This window comes from Populus euphratica, unplaced genomic scaffold (assembly GCF_000495115.2).
Source record: "Populus euphratica unplaced genomic scaffold, PopEup_1.0 scaffold271.1, whole genome shotgun sequence".
NCBI lineage: Eukaryota > Viridiplantae > Streptophyta > Magnoliopsida > Malpighiales > Salicaceae > Populus > Populus euphratica.
The window spans coordinates 416632-435643 of record NW_011499926.1 but is presented as its reverse complement, the minus strand read 5'-3'; the positions used below and the strand labels follow the sequence as shown (position 1 = coordinate 435643).

At 33.6% G+C, this 19012-nt stretch overlaps 4 protein-coding genes and 2 long non-coding RNA genes across 7 annotated transcripts in view; all 6 read right to left on the bottom strand.

Annotated features, from left to right (window-relative positions):
* LOC105135746 (disease resistance protein RPM1-like) overlaps positions 1-1545 on the bottom strand; it is a gene marked incomplete at its 3' end in the record, with an annotated part of 5565 nt that extends 4020 nt beyond the window's left edge. Inside the window, exon 1 of the mRNA XM_011040778.1 lies at positions 546-1545. Coding sequence (XP_011039080.1) covers positions 546-1363 — 818 coding nt within the window. The remainder of the gene's footprint in view (positions 1-545) is intronic.
* A 781-nt stretch (positions 1546-2326) lies between these two features.
* LOC105135678 (ADP-ribosylation factor-like) lies at positions 2327-4771 on the bottom strand. 2 transcript variants are annotated; one of them, XM_011040676.1, is made up of 6 exons: positions 4688-4771; positions 3963-4126; positions 3798-3868; positions 2717-2836; positions 2518-2636; positions 2327-2437 (listed from the first exon to the last, which is right to left on the bottom strand). In XM_011040676.1, exons 2-6 carry the CDS (start codon positions 4108-4110, stop codon positions 2344-2346), a joined length of 552 nt encoding a protein of 183 aa, XP_011038978.1. In that variant the 5' UTR covers positions 4111-4126; positions 4688-4771; the 3' UTR covers positions 2327-2343. The 2 variants fall into 2 exon arrangements, with proteins under 2 accessions (XP_011038978.1, XP_011038977.1); XM_011040675.1 differs by having other exon boundaries at positions 4692-4768.
* A 1210-nt stretch (positions 4772-5981) lies between these two features.
* Positions 5982-6563, bottom strand: LOC105135745 (uncharacterized). Its single transcript, XM_011040777.1, has one exon. The coding sequence runs from the start codon at positions 6561-6563 to the stop codon at positions 5982-5984; it is 582 nt and encodes a 193-aa protein (XP_011039079.1).
* Positions 6564-6711: 148 nt separating this feature from the next.
* Positions 6712-8276, bottom strand: LOC105135679 (uncharacterized). Its single transcript, XM_011040677.1, has 2 exons — positions 8133-8276; positions 6712-7492 (listed from the first exon to the last, which is right to left on the bottom strand). The coding sequence occupies exons 1-2, from the start codon at positions 8245-8247 to the stop codon at positions 7113-7115; spliced, it is 495 nt and encodes a 164-aa protein (XP_011038979.1). The 5' UTR covers positions 8248-8276; the 3' UTR covers positions 6712-7112.
* Positions 8277-15071: 6795 nt separating this feature from the next.
* Positions 15072-19012, bottom strand: part of LOC105135658 (uncharacterized) — a 5450-nt gene continuing 1509 nt past the window's right edge. Inside the window, exons 2-3 of the long non-coding RNA XR_844219.1 lie at positions 15385-15408; positions 15072-15204 (exon numbers count right to left, since the gene is read on the bottom strand). This is a non-coding gene — a long non-coding RNA (uncharacterized LOC105135658). The remainder of the gene's footprint in view (positions 15205-15384; positions 15409-19012) is intronic.
* LOC105135657 (uncharacterized) lies at positions 18119-18565 on the bottom strand. The gene is made up of 2 exons (XR_844217.1): positions 18499-18565; positions 18119-18159 (listed from the first exon to the last, which is right to left on the bottom strand). It is a non-coding gene; the product is annotated as an uncharacterized LOC105135657 (long non-coding RNA).

Here is a 19012-nt window from a genome sequence, read left to right as displayed (position 1 = left end):
AGAGTGCTGATGTGTCAGGTGACGTGTCTAATGACTGTACAGAAATGCTGACATGCCTAATGACGTGGTAGTTTGACTGGTCAGAGTGCTGATGTGTCAAGTGACGTGTTTGATGACTGTGCAGAACTGCTGACGTGGCTGATGACGTGGACAGACATCCCGCCGGAATGTGCGGCGGTTTTCAGCGTCCGATTTTGACGCGGTTTTCACCAGTATTCTTCTTCGACAGCAGGCCTCCTATTGCTACAATTGCAAGTGGCAGTCCCTCACACTTCCTTAAGATATTTCGAGACATCTCTTCCAGTTCTGGAGGGCATACAGCCTTATGTTCCCCTCTAAAGGCTTTCATACAAAAGAGGGTCCAGGCTTCATTTTCTGGTAAAGCTTGGAGTTCATAAACATGACTAGTGTTCTCTATAGATTCAGCCAAGTTACTTAAACGTGTAGTGAAGATAATTCTACTACCACAGTTACAATCATGAAATGCATACTTTATTGTTTCCCAAGCGTTTACATTCCATATATCATCCAACACAATGACATACCTCCTTCTCCATAGATAATTTCTTAGAGCATCAATTAATTGGAGGTCAGTCATTGATTGCAAATTATCCGGAACAGTTTCGTTTGCTGTCACCAGAAACCACTGCAGAGCAACTCGTAGAAGCTCCGTGGATGCAAATGATTTGGAAACTGTAACCCAAGAATGGGTATCAAAGCTTCTTCTGATGGGGTGGCTGTCATAGACTTTCTTTACGAGGGTTGTTTTTCCCAACCCACCCATTCCAACCACAGAGATACTGGAGAGTTTTTCTTCTCCTTCCACAAGCCACGAAACCAGTAGATGTTTTGGGTTCTCAATTCCCACGACATCAGCTTCATCTAAGTAAAGAGCAGCTAACCGGGGATCTTGCCATTTCTCTACGGTAGCACTGGAGGTTGATGGCATGTCTATCCTATTCAAAGAAAATGCATTTCTTCTCTCTGAAATGGCTTTCACCCTTGCTTTAATGCTTTGTAACTGGACTGCCAGCCGGTGCCGTGCACTTACTTTACGGATGGAACGATATGAATTGCGAAGATAATGGATAAAACCAGTCCCGTGAGATTGAGCAAACCGGAGCATGAACTCTTCAAGAATGTCCTCAGCATCATAAGCCACATCTCTCACTTGTTTGACCCAGGCTCTCAGTCCTTGATCACTCTCACTCCTTTCTTCCGCATCCTGAAGGAAAGATTTCATGCTATACAAATCATCCTGTAGTTCAACGATTCCCCCTCTAACTCCTCCCAAGAACCGTGTTTCTTCTGCTACAAAGGAAGCCAGTTTCTCGAGCACCACCTGCACTGCGATCATGGCCATGGCTTCTTGCTCCAGAATCACCAATCCTGATCTCTTTTCTCTCGCCAAAAATTTGAAGAAAGGAAAAACAAAAACCCTTGATGCAGTTTCTATCACAGATGATTGCTACAAGGTTCCAAGCTTAATTAACAATTCCTTCTACTGATTCATTGTGCATGAAAGATAACATTTTTTTCATTTAAGAAAATTATCATGTGGACCATATGGCCCTGGGCAAATTAAGGCCTCACATATAGGCAGCTATAGCATGGGATAGCCAGTGGCATAATTTGTCATTTTTATAAGTTAGGGGGCTGATATGATATTTAAAAAATGATGACTTTTTTATTATTTTAAATCTTAAGACTACTATCTAACTAAAAATTCCTTCTGCTGATTCATTGTTCATGTGATAATGTTGTTGGCATGTGTCCAACAAGACATGTCAAATTGCAATAGGATAACATGTGATCAAATTCACCCCGTCATTCTTGTGTTCTCACGTGGGCAGGAAGCTACCTAAACCTCTGATACATCTGATTTACTCCTGGTTTTATAAATTAGAAAGTGTAAATTGTAAAACCCAACTAATAAGATATCTACATGCATGTTATCAGTAAGTGTAAATTGTAGATTAATATTTTTCACCAGTAAGTTATCCTAGTGCTTGCTTGGACTTGCTCAACATGCAGATTAAAAAAATGAAGTTTCACCAATCTGTCATCAGAGTCTGTAAATGTTACAGATAATTTAAGTTTGTTTACCAAATTTTTCAAGAACATGTTTGTCTTTAATAGTAGATGAGTAGTGTACTGAAAATAAATATTATTTTTGGTATGTAAGAAGAAATATTACATATTTTCATCATATTACATAGATTGGATATAGAGTGTATCCTCTGTTGGGGTCAGTTTACACCTCAGGTCTAAAACAATAGCACTACACAAAGTTACTTTTAACACGACCCAAACATTTTTTTTATCATCACTTCCAACAAATTATTATGACCATACCTTGTTAGCAATGTTGTTAGATAGCCAGTCAAGTCCCTCATAGAGGCCCTCACCAGAAGTGGCACAGGTGCTCTGGATATACCTGAAATAAAACACAGATTGGATGGCATATATGTAACAGCAAACTATCAACATGTTCAAAATGGAGATATTATCATTTACCAGTGGCGTTGACGTAGCGAATGAAGACCAAGTTTATCTGTAATTTCAGCAGCATTCATAGCATTTGGAAGATCTTGCTTGTTAGCAAACACAAGTAGCACAGCATCCCTCAATTCATCCTATTCAGAAAATTAAATTTCATCATTACAAGACAAAAGCAACAAAGGCAGAAGTTAAGAAGTAAATCTTATGGCCATACCTCATTCAACATCCGATGCAGCTCATCCCTAGCTTCAACCACACGGTCACGATCATTGCTATCAACCACAAAGATGAGGCCTTGAGTGTTTTGGAAATAATGTCTCCACAATGGTCGAATCTGTGCAGATCAGATAAGTAAATTGAAAAACAATTCCTTTTTCATGAAACATGTAAAATATGAAAAGAATACAATACCCAAAATAACAAGGAAATAAGACAGAAGATGTCTCCTATCTCCTAGGCGATAGACTGCAAATGAGCAGGTGGTTTTTTCTCCACATGCTTCCAATGCAACTTGAATTACATCCTTACTTGATCAGCATTAAAGATAATGCAACCAAATCAATGCATTTCACAAAACATAATCAAACATTGATATATGATTTATGGTGTACACCACAGCAGTGAAAGCTTTTCCTCACAAAGACAGGAGAAACTAAAATAAAACTGTGGATTCATTAATGTAGCTTACGAATATGTTGTGTGCTGGTGGAAGACAACTAGCCAGCACAAGACCGTCGATAAGCACATGCACCTAAACGGCCAAAAACTTCAAACCAGACAACATTTACAACCATGGACAACAAAATGTCGCCATGTCATGGATTGTCATTCCTCATTCCAACAAGGGGAAAAACATGAAAGACAAGATGGCTCTACTCATTATAGCTTATGTATTTCTTGTGTGCTAATGACAAAGCTTATAATCAGCACTAGACTGTCCATAAGCAAATAGACAACAAGGGTATGTGCAACGGTGCAAGTGCTTAAATAGTAAAATTTCAGCCATGCAATGGTTATCTTTCCCCTCATGCCAAAAAAGGAAAGATTGCAACATTAACTGGCTAAATCCATGTAGCTTATGATTTGATTATGCGCTGAGGGAGCAATATCTGACCAGCACAAGACCGTCAATAAGCACATTTTAAAACCAGATTAAAGCACAAACATGAATAGTGCCATATTTAGTTATTGACTAAAGATTAGACATTTACAATGCCGAGAAAACAATTTGATGCATCTTCATGATATTGTAATTATACCCAAAGTTCTCATTACAATTTACAGCATTTACATACCTTGTCCTGACCACCAACATCCCAGACAGTGAAGCTTATGTTCTTGTATTCTACAGTCTCCACATTGAACCCTGGATAGAAACAGACAATTAGCAAGAAAAACAAGAGCACAATAAATTCACTACTAAATAACTTTAAAGTAATGGTGAGTTTCGAGTAACATACCAATTGTAGGGATAGTGGTGACAATCTCCCCAAGCTTGAGCTTGTACAAGATGGTGGTCTTACCAGCAGCATCAAGACCCACCATGAGAATTCTCATTTCTTTCTTGGCAAAAAGACGGCTAAAAAGCTTAGTGAATGAAAGCCCCATCTTTCCTAAATCTCACCTGCATCATAAAACCCAACAATCAATCTTTAAAAAAAGATCACTTTTACATCCATTATAACATTTTCTCATTCACACCAAGGAAGCAATCAAAATCAAACACTCCATGCAAGCAAGCAAGATCTTAAAACACATTTGCTTACAAACACAAACAAAATATTTCCTTTTTAACAACTCATACGACACTAGCTCCAATCCATCAGGGCATTGAGAATCAACAATAAATCATAAAGATCCAAGCTTGTATACACAATAAAGTCCGTTCCTTTAAATTCCTCTATTTTCATTTCATTATTTCGCACCAAAGCCAAATTTATAGATTCATAATCTTCTCAATGTCAATACAGCAAACAAAACAAGCAAAAGGGTCATTGAAAAACTTAACAAAAACACCAAAAACAGATCTAATCTCACAAGGATCAGATCTAGGAACCTTTAAGAGAAAAATAAAAAAGACAAACTATAGAACCAAAACAAGACTAATCCTGTCCAAATCCAGATCACGATCTACACATAACAAAGGTAATATATATATATATATATATAGAGAGAGAGAGAATACTTATAGATAGCGAGCCAGAGATTGAGAGAGGGCAGAGCACACAGAATCCGCCCAGAGAGAGATCGAGGAAATGGGTAAGAGGGAGGCTCAATCTATCAACCTGTGCTTTAAATATGGGTGTGGTGATTTAACAGCGATAGAGACTAAAAGATGTTAGGGTAAAAATTAAGATCAATTGGTGGACCCCAATTTTCACTGGTTTGATTTATTAACATTGATAACCAGTAAAAACAAATTCTTATTTTATCTTAATAAAATACTCTTGTAAATTCTTTTTTTATCCGATGATGAAACATAATTTTAAATTAATTTCTACACCAATCAAAACTAAATTTAATATTCAAACTATTTTAATATTGTTAATGACTTAACAATGTGTGGTAAAAACAAGATCAATGTGCTGACCCCAATTTTCTTTCGTTTGATTTATTAATATTGATCACCACTTTTTCTTTTTCTTTTTATGTTAATAAAATACTATCATAAGTTTCTTATACTCGTGTGTGTCTATATATATATATTTTATTGGATAGTAGAGTATATTTTTAAACTAGCTTACATATCAATCAAAATTATATTTTATTGTATTTTAGGGCTTGACCTAGTAGTGGAAGTGACTTGTCTCCTTCCACTGCATCTGGGTTCGAGTCCTGACGTGCATGTCTGTCACCCCGCGGTATTTTACATGTTTATTGGGTTTGCAGGGGATTCAATGAGCCATGGAGATTAGTCATGGTACGCGCAAGCTGGCCGGACATCTCATGTAAATAAAAAAAATTAAATTTTATTTATTTTAAATTTATTTATTATTTCGTAGACTATGTGTCCACAGCTTGGTTTGGTCAACCTTCAGCCCAAGAAAGTGACATTAATATGCATAGCTTGAAAACCTAGGAAGGAAATGTTATATTAACAGGTCATGCTTGTGTCTTTTTGTTGATGCCTATTCTTATTACCCTCGCACACTTAGAGATAAGTTACGTGAGTGTTTAGAAATATGGTAATTTATGTATTCTATTTAAAAAAATATATATTAAATTAATATATTTTAAAGTAAAAAATACTTTGTTCTATAATATTAAATGCAAATTATGAGAAATCCAAAATAAAATATAAAGAATAGTTACATGTGATAAGAATTTTTTTAAAAAAAAAACATCAAAGAGTACGTGTGTGTGCGTGTTTATTGACTGCACAGGAAACATAAAATCCACAGCACAACACAACAAAAGCCAACAAACAGGAGAAATAAAACTACACAGGCTCTGGATTTACTTGATCCACGCTTGGAGTACTAGCGCAGGCTAAGGATCGCACAAATTGTTTGTACCGAAGTGAGGATGAGGAGGATAGCTGCACTAACCGTTGCAACACCTTTCCAAAAATTCCCGAAAAACTCCTCTACAAAGTATGCGGGGTTGTTGGCCCAGGAGCTTTTATAATATACATCCACCGCCGAAAAGATTTCGTGATAACAGGAATAGAGATCAGTCGCGCTTGATGCAAGACGGTAAATCAGGTCCCTCACTGCAACTTCGTCTTTGTAAGAAGTTACAATGTTATTTTTCATTAGGAGTTTCGCGTCTTTAGGTTTGACAACAAGAATACTCAATAGGTTGATGTAATGGCAGATGTACTCTTTTCCTGGATAAAGACGCTTCTCCAAGACCATAAGGTTTCTGAAGAGACTTTCAGTGTCGCGGTGTATCTTAAGCTGTGGTATGTAAAACTCTGTTCTCAATCCTCTATGGAATGCTACATCAAGTAAGCAGTCACGATCTCCTCGAGACTTAAAATTAACTCCTGCTTGGCGTAGCTTGGTTGCACTGTGAAAGCTTTCGATTTGGTGCACAGGCTTGCCCTTTCGACTGTCCATTTCGAGTGAAGGATAGTAAAGATCTTACCAAATCAGTGAAATGCAATGGCATTTTTGCTGCAGGAGAGAAGTTACTTCGAAGGTGGGGTTTAAAATAGGAACAAGCAAGAGTTATAAATTCCGTGTTTTCTCCTTTGATGTTTCCTGGAAGAAGTTCATATAATTTCTCAAGAATAAAGAATGGAAGCTGATTTTCAAGCAAAATCAAGTCCCGTCGAATCGCCGCCCTCCACCATCGTTCTTTTAATATAGAATCTTCTTGAAATTTCCCGTTATCTTCTCTGTACTTGAGGAATAGCTCGAAGATGAATACAGCATCGTACAGAATCAGACGCAGAAAGTCTCGAGAATTTTCAATTTCATGGGAACCAACTTCATAACATTGGCGGATCTCATTTTCATCTGCTTGCAGAGCATTCCGAAAATTGTCCTCAGTCCATTCCCCTGCCTTTGACACCCTGTCTTCCCAGAACTGTCTATAGTATTTAGACTTTTTCTTTTGCATGAAACGCAGATTTCTGTTGCCGTAGTGAATAGGGCCTATAGAAATTAGTTCAGGACTGTACATGGCTTCATTTGATTTGCGGAGTGCCTCGCCAACTCTGTAGATGCACACATGACTCTCTTGTTCATCATTAGAAGTTGCTCCACCATGAAAGGGTACTTTTCCATGCTTATCAAATTGCTGTGCATTGTTTGAATTTCCAGAAATATGTTGATGAAACAATGCTTCAGAATGAATGTCAGCATTATCTGCAAGGTAGTCTCCGGCTGAAGAATATGGTGGATGAATTTCGGCATAGTCTCCATGATAGTCCTCTCCGCCATATGAAATGTACGGTGAATGAATATGATCAGAATTATCTCCGGAGTAATTTTGGCCAAGTGAAAAATATGGTGAGCGAATCTCTCCCATCTATTGCAATTTGCTGCGTAGATGATAGATAAACGAATCACTATTTACCAATAAAAATAATTTCTCAAAAATTAAGATTATTTTCTTAATTAAATAATTAACTGGAAATATATAAAAAAAAGTTATGCTTTTGAAGTTTTTGCTTCTGTAATCAAAGGCAATAGTAACATTTGCCATTAATATTTGCTTCTCAAGAATCTGACTTCTAGTCTTGTTCTCGAAATGAATAAATTATAAATTAGTCCCTATAAATAAAATGAATTGAATAGCGTGTCTAGTTCTAAAAACTAATTAATTTGTACGTGAAAAAAGGAGCATCCTCCTTAACCTGCAGGAGCTACTATCCTCAGCTTTCTCATGGTGATTTTTTCAGTGAGGTTCATTGGAGACTTCTATATATGAGGTATCTTTAACAACAATTTTCCTTTCAAAGCAGAGGAAAGGTGAAAGCTCGTTTCAAGCGTTGCACTTGTAAACTCACTAATTGAGAGCCAAAAGAAATTAGAACTAGAGCATCAGAGTGAGAGGCTACATTCATGACAGTCCCCTTGAACCGTTCGTCTTAGTGAATCAAATATTATGGAAGGAAGAAACACGGATGGAGAGAAAACAAAATTAATTAATGAGAAAATTAAGGAAACCAGAGCACGCACCTGGCCTATGGAGAAGGGCAATTGTTTGGTTCAAGCAGCAGCAGAGCCACTTTCCTAGAAGCAAGAGTACTGAGATGCTGTATGCAGCCTCTCTCACTCTTTTCGATTTGTACATCTTTAGCTCTTCAACTCGATATGATATATATACACACACACACACTACTCTTTCCATTGCTCTCATTGTTTCTTTCGTTACTCTTCAGGTAACTAGCTAGTTAGGTTAACTCCTTTGATTATTGAGAAATTTGATATGCTTGCATGAGCATAAAATTGAGAGTTTAGGTGGTGGAATTTTTTAATTAACAAGTCAATACTATTATTTAACTAACAAGGCTTCTGTCGATTTAAAATTAAATTATTAAAAGAATTTTATTGGGGTTGACATGATTAATTAACTTCAACTAGAAACTAAAAGAACCGAGAGAAATTAGAGCCCCCCTTCCCCGTCTTTAGTTTCATCTTTAATATTTTTTTAATTTTAAATTGATTTTTTAAATTTTAAATTTTAAATTTTTATTTTTTATGAGATTATCATAATATTAAATAAATATTTATATATTTAATTTATTTTTAATTTTATAACCGTATTTTTATTATCATATCAGTAACTAAAAATAATTAATTTGCCAAGCAATCCGGTTAGTATTTTTGTTATCATATCATTCGCCAAACAAAGTCAATAATGCTAGCAACATCCAAGCCCCCATTTTTTTCACCATCCTGTTTGATAATTCTATGAACTACTACGTAGAATACTGTTGTTTGTTTTGTCATTATGTGAGTTTGGGCATCCATAGAGGTCCTATTTATACTACAACCAAGGGTGAAGGCAGGTTAAAGACTTGGGTGGGCTATTAAAACAGGTGAAGATTTTATTAATATTTTTTTATTAGTTTTATAGAAAATAAAACTTTTTAATTTTTAATTGAATAATTATAAAATTATAAAAATTTACATGAAACCTTTTAATATATGATGCTTTAATTTTGGTTAAAATTTCAAAAAAATTTAGACAAATTCAGAAATTTAATGAAAAATTATAATTTAATCAGTTTTATGTTACTGGACATAATTTTCAATCCGACCATCAGATTGAGCTGAAATTTTACGAGGAATCTTAAAATATATTAAATAAATCTGGTTAAAATTTTAGGATGAACGTAGCTTGGTAATACTAACAAAAAAAGAAAAGATTGTCAAATAAAAGCAAAACGAATCATTAAGAATAAAATGGTTATTTGCCATTAAAAAATAAAACAAACCAGCTCTTTCTTCCTTTTATATGTTGCCGACTGGGCATAGGCAGAATAGAAAAGAAAGAAAAGAAAAAAGCGAGAGAAAAGTACGGGGGAAACATAGAAAAAAATCCAAGAAAAAAAAAGTGAGAGAATAACCTTGTAAACTTACAAAGTTCAACTTATAAAATACTAAACTATGAAATAATTAAGTGAAAGAATGAGGAACTGAGAGAACAAAAAAATTTTAATTACTTTATTTTCTAGTTGAAATGAAATTGTTATTTTATAACAGTTAAGGGATTGTTACAATATTAATTCAGATTCGATTATAGATAAATTATATTTCATAAAATATTGAAAGATGTAACTTTAATAATGAATTTATTTTTACTTTCATTTTAATTTTATGTACTTTTAAGTTTATTTTTTAATATTTTAAATAATATAATTGAATTAAAATTTTACTGTTAACTTCAAAAATTTATATTCATGAATTAATAATTAATGTTAAAAAATATTTATATATTTATTTAATATTTCAGGGCAGAAAATTGCATGCTCTGCCTTGACTGCAGTACTTTGGCCATTTCCATGATTTTATCTGGGTATCTTGTGCAGGTTCCATGATTTTATCTGGGAGTCCATTTAAGTTATTTGCGTGCCACCTTCTCATCAATGATTGCCGTCGAGTCCTATTTATTTTGTGTTAAACGTTGGGTGTATAAAGTAGTCAAAAGTAGGATATCCCGCTTTCTCCATTACTGATCCGTGACATTCTTTTGGCAGCCTCCTAGCACTCGCTGCTTGAGAAATTGAGCTACAGCATAAAATGTCGTTCATGCGGATGCTTGACTTGCGGTGTGCGATTTTGACTTCAAACACCACCAAGCAGTAATTTCGTGGTGATTTCCTCATGCATACTGGTGGTTTGCCAATAGTTACGTGCATTTGGGACTGTCTCTTCATACAGTCAACTGGATTTCTTTGCTCGACTGTGAATCATGGGTGCCTTATTGGGGATGACTTTGACACAGTAAAAATGAACAATTTTTTTAGTAAAAACACATTCAAAATAAACCAATTATTCTTTATAAAATATTATTTAACGGTTTGTAGAAGTGTTTGGCAGTATAAGTTATCATCTCATGATGTTAAAAAAATAAAGGATTGTTTAATATTTAGATAGTAGCTGATTTATTCATTAAGATAATCTTAAGAATTCTAATTGGAGTAACAGTGAAGAGATATTAATGACTGTAATAATTCGTGGCCAGGGCTGACCGGCTCCTGCTTTAGCTGTTCTTGATTATTTGATGAATAAAATTGATTCATTCATGAGAGAGAAGAATAAAGAGATACTTAATTCTTAAGGAACGACGATCTGTGGAGTCGAGCTCCAGATGCTATACAACGGGCCTCCTCGCTCCTCGATAGTACAATTCGATGAATCAATCAAGTTTGAAGAAATTGATAGGCTTACTGTTTGCATTTAAGCCGAAATTGTAGCTGGCAAGCATTATTAACGAAAGGTCTCTCCGTGCTTGGTGGCCGCTTCGTAAAAAAATTTACTCTGTGGATTTGCGATTAAACTTGTAAAAAAACTGCAATACTATAAAAGCCATATGTGAATTTGTGATTAAGAAAATTCATTATTTTATTTCTTGACATAATAGGTTCCAATAGATGCATCAAGTCTAAGGCTCCACAATCGCTGTCAGTGTTCCAATAGACATGTTTTTAATTCCTCTAAGTTGTTGCGTAAACTACTTTGCTTTTTCTTCACATCTAGACATGGAAAGTCATGTGTTCTGAACAATTGATTTGATCTTGTGGAATAAAAACATTTCTTTCTTTGCATTATGTTTGTTTTTTAAAAATTTATTTTTAATTTTTTTTATATTTATTTATTATTAAAAAAATTAATCAATAAAAAAATACTTTTTAGTAAAAAAAATTTAACTTGGTTTCTAGAAAATTATTTTTCTAAAAAATTTAGATAGAAAATACTTTCTAGAAATTTTAAAAAATATTATATTATTTGCTAATTATATTAATTTTGTTTTTCAAATTTTTAATTTCTATATATATTTTATTTTGAATATTTATTTTTTAATTTTATCTTTTAAAGTTTAATTTTTATATTAAATTTCATCTTTATTTTTATAATTGTTATTTATTTTTTCCTTATCATTTTTTTATTAAAAGTTTTTATGTATGAAATTTGATCCTTATTTTTTTCATTGTTACTTATTTTATTTAAAATAATTTGAAATAATTGTTATTTTATTTTTATTAAAAATTCACTTAAAAATTTTCATTATCAACAAATGATAGGTTTACAATCATTCTTCCTTAGATTCAACTAAGGGATACAACATATATATCATCAAGAACAACTTATTCTCAGATTACAACAAGATTAAAGGAGAATTATTTGAGAAAAACTCACAAAATTGACAACCCAGTTTTCTGTCAAAACGGTCAGCTTCCACACCATCAATCTTCAATTCAACCGTCTAGAATGAAAATCAACGTGTCTAAAAGCTACTGTCAAAATCTCAGCCCGATCCAATGGTGAATAAGCTGGAAATCAAAAAAAGAACACAAGATGCTCTTCTGTTTCTTTTTTTATTTTTCTCTTTTGATTTTCTTATCCATTCTTCTATTTTCAATTCTACCATTATAGTACCTGAATCACATTAATATTAATATCAAGAAATAGTCATCGCATGAAAATTAATATGGACCACACATATCTTTTCACGGCTGAAACGAAACCTTACAGCCATGATTACAGGAAAGATAGTGACTTACCAAAAGAGACCTAAAGGTTCGGTGCCAGATGATATTCGATCTCAATTATTGGTCACAGCTGAACAAGAGTGTCAATAAGAAACATTTTTGGACACGCATTCGACTAGCTGCTGCAAAATAGTATTAGAAGGAAATGAGAGGGTAAACATTATAAAGAAACCCGATAACATGATCCGTTAATTCTATTTTTACTCTGATATATTCTATGATTGAAGAAATGCCCAGGCAACCATGGATTATAATAGACACCGTGTGGGCCAATAAAATGAAAACGAAAGACAATATCAATGGCTTGCAAAAAAAAAAAAAAATCTATTATTTTTTTATTAAAATTTTTTATGTACGAAATTTGATCCTTATTTTTTTCATTGTTACTTATTTTATTTAAAATAATTTGAAATAATTGTTATTTTATTTTTATTAAAAATTCACTTAAAAATTTTCATTATCAACAAATGATAGGTTTACAATCATTCTTCCTTAGATTCAACTAAGGAATACAACATATATATCATCAAGAACAATTTATTCTCATATTACAACAAGATTAAAAAAAAATTATTTGAGAAAAACTCAGCCCGATCCAATGGTGAACAAGCTGGAAATCAAAGGAAGAACACAGATGCTCTTCTGCTTCTTCTTTTATTTTTCTCTCTTGATTTTCTTATCCTCTCTTCTATTTTCAATTCTATCACTATAGTACCTGAATCACATTAATATTAACATCAAGAAATAATCACTACATGAAAATTAATATGATGGTCCTACTATCATATGACGTGGGACTACATACGTATCTTTTCATGGCTGAAACGAAACCTTACAGCCATGATTACAGGAAAGATAGTGACTTACCAAAAGAGACCTAAAGGTTCGGTGGATTAGTTCACTGTTGATTGAATGCCAGATGATATTCGATCTCAATTATTGGTCACAGCTGAACAAGAGTGTCAATAAGAAACATTTTTGGACACGCATTCGACTAGCTGCTGCAAAATAGTATTAGAAGGAAATGAGAGGGTAAACATTATAAAGAAACCCGATAACATGATCCGTTAATTCTATTTTTACTCTGATATATTCTATGATTGAAGAAATGCCCAGGCAACCATGGATTATAATAGACACCGTGTGGGCCAATAAAATGAAAACGAAAGACAATATCAATGGCTTGCAAAAAAAAAAAGTTTTATGTTAAATTTATCTTTATTTTAAATTACACTGTTAACTAAACAAAATCCCGTAATATTGAAAAAAATATTTAAAAAAATGTTAATATACATATTTAAAGTCAAATAAAAAATAAGCTCCTCTTATTTTTAATGTTAAAAATTATTTTTTAACGTAAACTCTTTAACATAATTAAAATAAATTGTGATTTTTCGAGCAGTTGATTTGATCTTGGCCCTCACAATTATTTTCATTGGTCTATTATTTGTTGTTGTTTGTTTTTCAAGCTTATGGAAAGGGGTGTTCCTCCAACTTGTTGTGTAAGCGACTTGCTTTTTTCTTCATAGACTTGGGAAGTCATTTGTTCGAACATTTGATTTTCTGACAAGTCTCTAGTCTCATCATCCACTAGCACTTGTTTTTCTTCTTCGCTGACCTGTGAAGTCAAGATTCCCAATTATCCACTGCATCATTCTCTATCCCATCAAAATGAATTTGGTGCAAGAAAAAATATCTGATATTTGTGATTTACTCCTGGTTTTATAAATTAGAATGTGTAAATTGTAAAACCAAACCAATAATATATCTAAATGCATGTAAGACAGTTTCTATATATATATATAAAAGAAGGAAGAAAATGCATTTATTAAAATATGGATGTGTTAGAATGGAGAAATTTAGGGCAGAGATAAGGTATATAGACAGAGTATGCCAAGAATGAAGGGGAAAAATAAAACAAAAACACTATCAATGGCTTGAAAAAAGAAGAAAAAAATAAAATCATTAGTTTTGAGCTTCAGAAGACAATTTTAGCCTTCTTGTCTTCAGAAGACAATAATGTTTCTGTCTTCAATTGCACTTTGCACTCCCTTACTCTAACAGGATTTGAAATGAACAGTCCAGCTGTTGATATAGCTCAATCCTTATTATTTTCTCCTGCAGGTTGTTGCTACTGGTTATATTTTTCACCAGTAAGTTATCCTAGTGCTTGCTGGACTTGCTCAACAAACATAATAAAAAAAATATGTATTGACATGTAATTTAAATTTTAATAACTAGTTTATTGAAAACATGAGAACAGGGTTTATATTTCAAAAATTTATTCCTTTTTCATGGAATGAAGTGATTTGCCGACATCTTCACGTTAACCTTTTTCATGGAATGAAGTGATTTGCCGACATCTACACCTTCCACTCGCACTTCTTTTTCTTCGGAGACTTGTGAAGTCAAGATTCTCAATATATTATCAACATCATCAATTGTTGCTAATTAATTTGGTGGAAGAAATAAAATTTCTGTAAGCAAATAATCATAATTTATCTTTGACATTTCAAGCAACATGCAGCACTTGTTAAGGTGTTATCAATCATCTTTTCATGGTTGAAACCAAACCCTACAGCCATGATTACAGGAAAGATAGTGACTTACCAGAAAAGACCTAAGTTATTGTCCATTGATGCTTAAATTTCTCCGTCGACTTGTGAAGTCGGTCAAGATTGATTAAAATATTATTTATGTGTTTGTATGAAGAAAGTTAGGGCAGAGATGACCAACAGAGACACCTTATGGGCCAATAAAATGATGCAGGAAAAATCACGGGACCGTAGTCCACCTAAAAATTTCCATTATCAATATCAATGGCTTGCAAAAAAAAAAAAAAAAACTGTATATTATACCTGATCCTGTCAACATGTTATGTGATAGATCTCAAGTCAACATGTTATGTGATAGATCCAAAGACTTGAGGGATGAAAGCCCACTCAGAATTGATAGGACGCTACCGTTAAATTGATTGCCACTCAGGTCAAGGTTCTCTAACTTTCCCAGCCTCATCGGTTGGAGTTAAAAACCTACGAGATATAAATATAATTCTCAAATTATACATAAAAAAATATACCTTGAGATAGGTTGTGTACACTGCATAGACAGGTGGTTTTATGCCTTAAGATTGCGTTTTTGTCAAAAAGTAATTTCTAATCATCCTTCAAACATGATGAAATCCTCAATTTTCGTAAGAGAATGTGACTTGCTATTGATACCAGTAGATCCTGTCACTAGTCAACTACTTTGCTTTTTATTCATAGACATGGTGGAAGAAAGAAATATCTGTTAGGCTGATTTACTTCCATATTAATTATTGTTGGATTCTCAATCTGAATTTTAACCTGGTTCTAACTTCTTAATCTGAATTGATGGAAACAATTTGAATCCTTCGGAATGATACGATGCACGCATACGTTGGATCTGCCATTGACTAACGGATTAACTTGGTGATTTGTTTACTCGAACTCTGGGTCGGGATTTGCTTTGTTTTGAACTCTGGCTCCACAATCAGTGTCACTAGTCAAATCCTCCAACTTGTTGTGTAAACTATACTTTGCTTTTTCTTCATACTTGTTGTGTTCTGAACAATTGATTTGATCTTGTAGAATAAAAAAATTTCTTCCTTAACCTTTTTCATGGAATGAAGTGATTTGCCGGTAGCTTCATCATCCACTTGCACTTCTTTCTCTTCGGAGACTTATGAAGTCAAGATTCTCAATATATTATCAACATCATCAATTGTTGCTAATTAATTTGGTGGAAGAAATAAAATTTCTGTAAGCAAATAATCATAATTTATCTTTGACATTTCAAGCAACATGCAGCACTTGTTAAGTTGTTATCAATCATCTTTTTGTTGGGAAAACTAGGAATAATGTTGGAAAAACTAGGAACAATTGGACATCAATTTACCTAAATCAATTCAGCGAAATACAATTTACAATTCACAAGTCTGAATTCTTTTTTTTTATGCAGTAAAACAAAACCAAACAATGATAAAAATAATACAAATAATCATAAAATCAACACCAAGATTTTTAACGTGAAAAACTCGATGCAGGAAAAATCACGGGACCGTAGTCCATCTAAAAATTTCCATTATCGACAAATAATAGGTTTACAATCATTCTTCCTCAGATTCAACTAAGGGATACAACATATATATCATCAAGAACAACTTATTCTCAGATTACAACAAGATTAAAGGAGAATTATTTGAGAAAAACTCACAAAATTGACAACCCTGTTTTCTGTCAAAACGGTTAGTTTCCACACCACCAATCTTCGATTCAACTGTTTAGAATGAAGATCAACGTGTCTAGAAGCTACTATCAAAATCTCAGCCCGATCCAACGGTGAACAAGTTGGAAATCAAAGGAAGAACACAGACTGCTCTTCTACTTCTTCTTCTCTTCTTCTCTCTTGATTTTCTTATTCTCTCTTCTATTTTTAATTCTGCCACTACAATACCTGAACCATATTAATATTAACACCAAGAAACAGTCATCACATGAAAATTAATGTGGTGGTCTCACTATCACATAGTGTGGACCACACACAACATCTTTTATGGCTGAAACCAAACATTACAGGAAAGATAGTGACTTACCAACAGAGACCTAAAGGATTGGTGGATGAGCTCTCTGTTGATTGAATGACAGATGATATTCGATCTCAATTATTGGTCACAGCTGAACAAGAGTGTCAATAAGAAACCGTTTTTGGACACGCCCTTGACTAGCTGCTGCAAATTAGTATTAGAAGGAAATGAGAAAGGGTAAACATTATTAAGAAACCCGATAACATGATCCGTTAATTTTATTTTTACTCTGATATATTCTATGATTGAAGAAATGCATGCCCAGGCACCCATGGATTATAATAGACACCGTGTGGGCCAATAAAATGAAGACAAAAGACAATATCAATGGCTTGCCAAAAAAAATGTTTTATGTTAAATTTATCTTTATTTTAAATTACACGATTAACTAAACATAATTCTGTAATGTTGATTCTATTTGACGAAAAAATTATTTAAAACATGGTTAATAAACATATTTAAAGTCAAATAAAAAATAAACTTATCTTAATTTTAATATTAAAAATTATTTTTTAACATAACTTTTTTTAATATAATTAAAATAAATTGTGATTTTTCGGGCAGTTAATTTGATCTTGGCCCTTAAAATTATTTTCATTAGTTTATTGGAAGTGTGATAGTGCAGGTCGTTGTTTTTTTATTTACAAATACATTAAATAATAGTTTTTTTACTATTATTTTAACATCAAAACAATTCAAAAAAATTAAACAAAAAAAATTAAAATTTAATAAAAAGTTGATTTCACCGCAACCCTAAACCACCTGATTCAAACATGGAACCGGAGTTGCATTCAATAGATGCATGAAGTGAGTTATGTGAGGGGTGCTCACCGTCCATAAAACTAAAGAAATAGTAGGTGAGTGGTGTACTGAAAATAAATATTTTTTTAGTATGTAAGAAGAAATATTATGTATTTTCATCATATTATATAGATTGGATATAGAGTGTATCCCCTGTTGGGATCAGTTTACACCTCAATCCAAAACAATAGCACACAGGAATTAAAAAAGAGGAAGGATCGCTAGGGATACAAGATTGGCAACCAAAAATATGACCTGACATGTTGAGGAAACAGAGGAAGGTGTTTTTTAAAACACAAGGCAGATTTTTTTTTTTATTTTCTTCCTTTTGGTCATTAAATTTTTAAAAGGGGCTTTGATTTGATTCCTACAAGTTGCTGGCAAATCTTCAGCGTTTCGACAGGCAGCCTCATGAACAAAAGAAAGACATTTGTTGCTACCCTGTTCCGATTAGAAACAGAGATTCAAGGAGCTATGCTACGTCCTGGGAGAAGAGTTCCAACGAAATCTACTATAAGTTCCCAAGACACTCTTTTTCCAGAAAATCATTCCTCTGCTTTCCATAAAGTGATCCATGAATCTGTAGAAGAGGAACCTGTATGGTTAGGACATTGTCTTGTTGGGTCAATTAAAGACGGTGTGAATCAACGTGGGCCTGGTTTCACTATGCAATAGAGACAATGAAGATAAAGCAGGAAGAGGAAATGAAGCCTCAATTGCTCAACATGGCAAATTCAGTTGAAGTGACTCGACTCAAAGAAACCAAGTTCAGTTGTTCATATTTGCTTAGGAAGCATGGCAAACTTCACTGCCTCTCAGCTTAAGGAGATTACAGCAGGTCTCGAGGCTTCTGGGCATCAATTTATCTGGGTAGTTAGAAGAAGCAAAAAGGGTCAAGAAGACAAGGAAGATTGTTTACCTGAAGGATTTGAGGGAAGAATGGAAGGCAAAGGCCTAATTATTAGAGGATGGGCACTCCAAGTTTTTGTTGTGCATACTGGATCGAAAACAAACACAAATAAAACACAAACAATAAATTTGCGTGGTTCCCTGAAATTGGGTATGTCCACGGAGGCAGCAAATTGTATATTATAAAAGGAATGATACAAATACTCAACTCAACCTAGTACAATCCCATAAAATCCGGTGTTTCACTCTTATACTCAGTATTTCTCTCAAACTTGTATATTATTGGAGGAATGATACAAATACTCAACTCAACCCATTATAATCCCACAAAAACCCGGTATTTCACTTTTACACTCGGTGTTTCTCTCAAATCTGCATTTTCTCACTCTCACAATTGCACTCACCACACTTGCACTACACTTTTGCTCTCACCACTTACACTACACTTATACCATACATTGCTCTCTCTTTATCTCCATTTATAGGAGAGCTTTTGTAGCTTGGTTGAGAGTTGAGAAGAGATG

Bases quoted from the DNA above. Each gene is read 5' to 3' on its own strand.
- LOC105135745 (XM_011040777.1), bottom strand. From the start codon at position 6,563: ATGGACAGTCGAAAGGGCAAGCCTGTGCACCAAATCGAAAGCTTTCAC.
- LOC105135678 (XM_011040676.1), bottom strand. From the start codon at position 4,110: ATGGGGCTTTCATTCACTAAGCTTTTTAGCCGTCTTTTTGCCAAGAAA. The intron at 3,869-3,962 runs GTATGTTACTCG...GTTTCTATCCAG, and splicing joins CACCACTATCCCTACAATTG to GGTTCAATGTGGAGACTGTA. The intron at 2,837-3,797 runs GTATGTAAATGC...TGATCTGCACAG, and splicing joins ATGTTGGTGGTCAGGACAAG to ATTCGACCATTGTGGAGACA.
- LOC105135679 (XM_011040677.1), bottom strand. From the start codon at position 8,247: ATGTACAAATCGAAAAGAGTGAGAGAGGCTGCATACAGCATCTCAGTA. The intron at 7,493-8,132 runs GTGCGTGCTCTG...TCATCTACGCAG, and splicing joins TGCCCTTCTCCATAGGCCAG to CAAATTGCAATAGATGGGAG.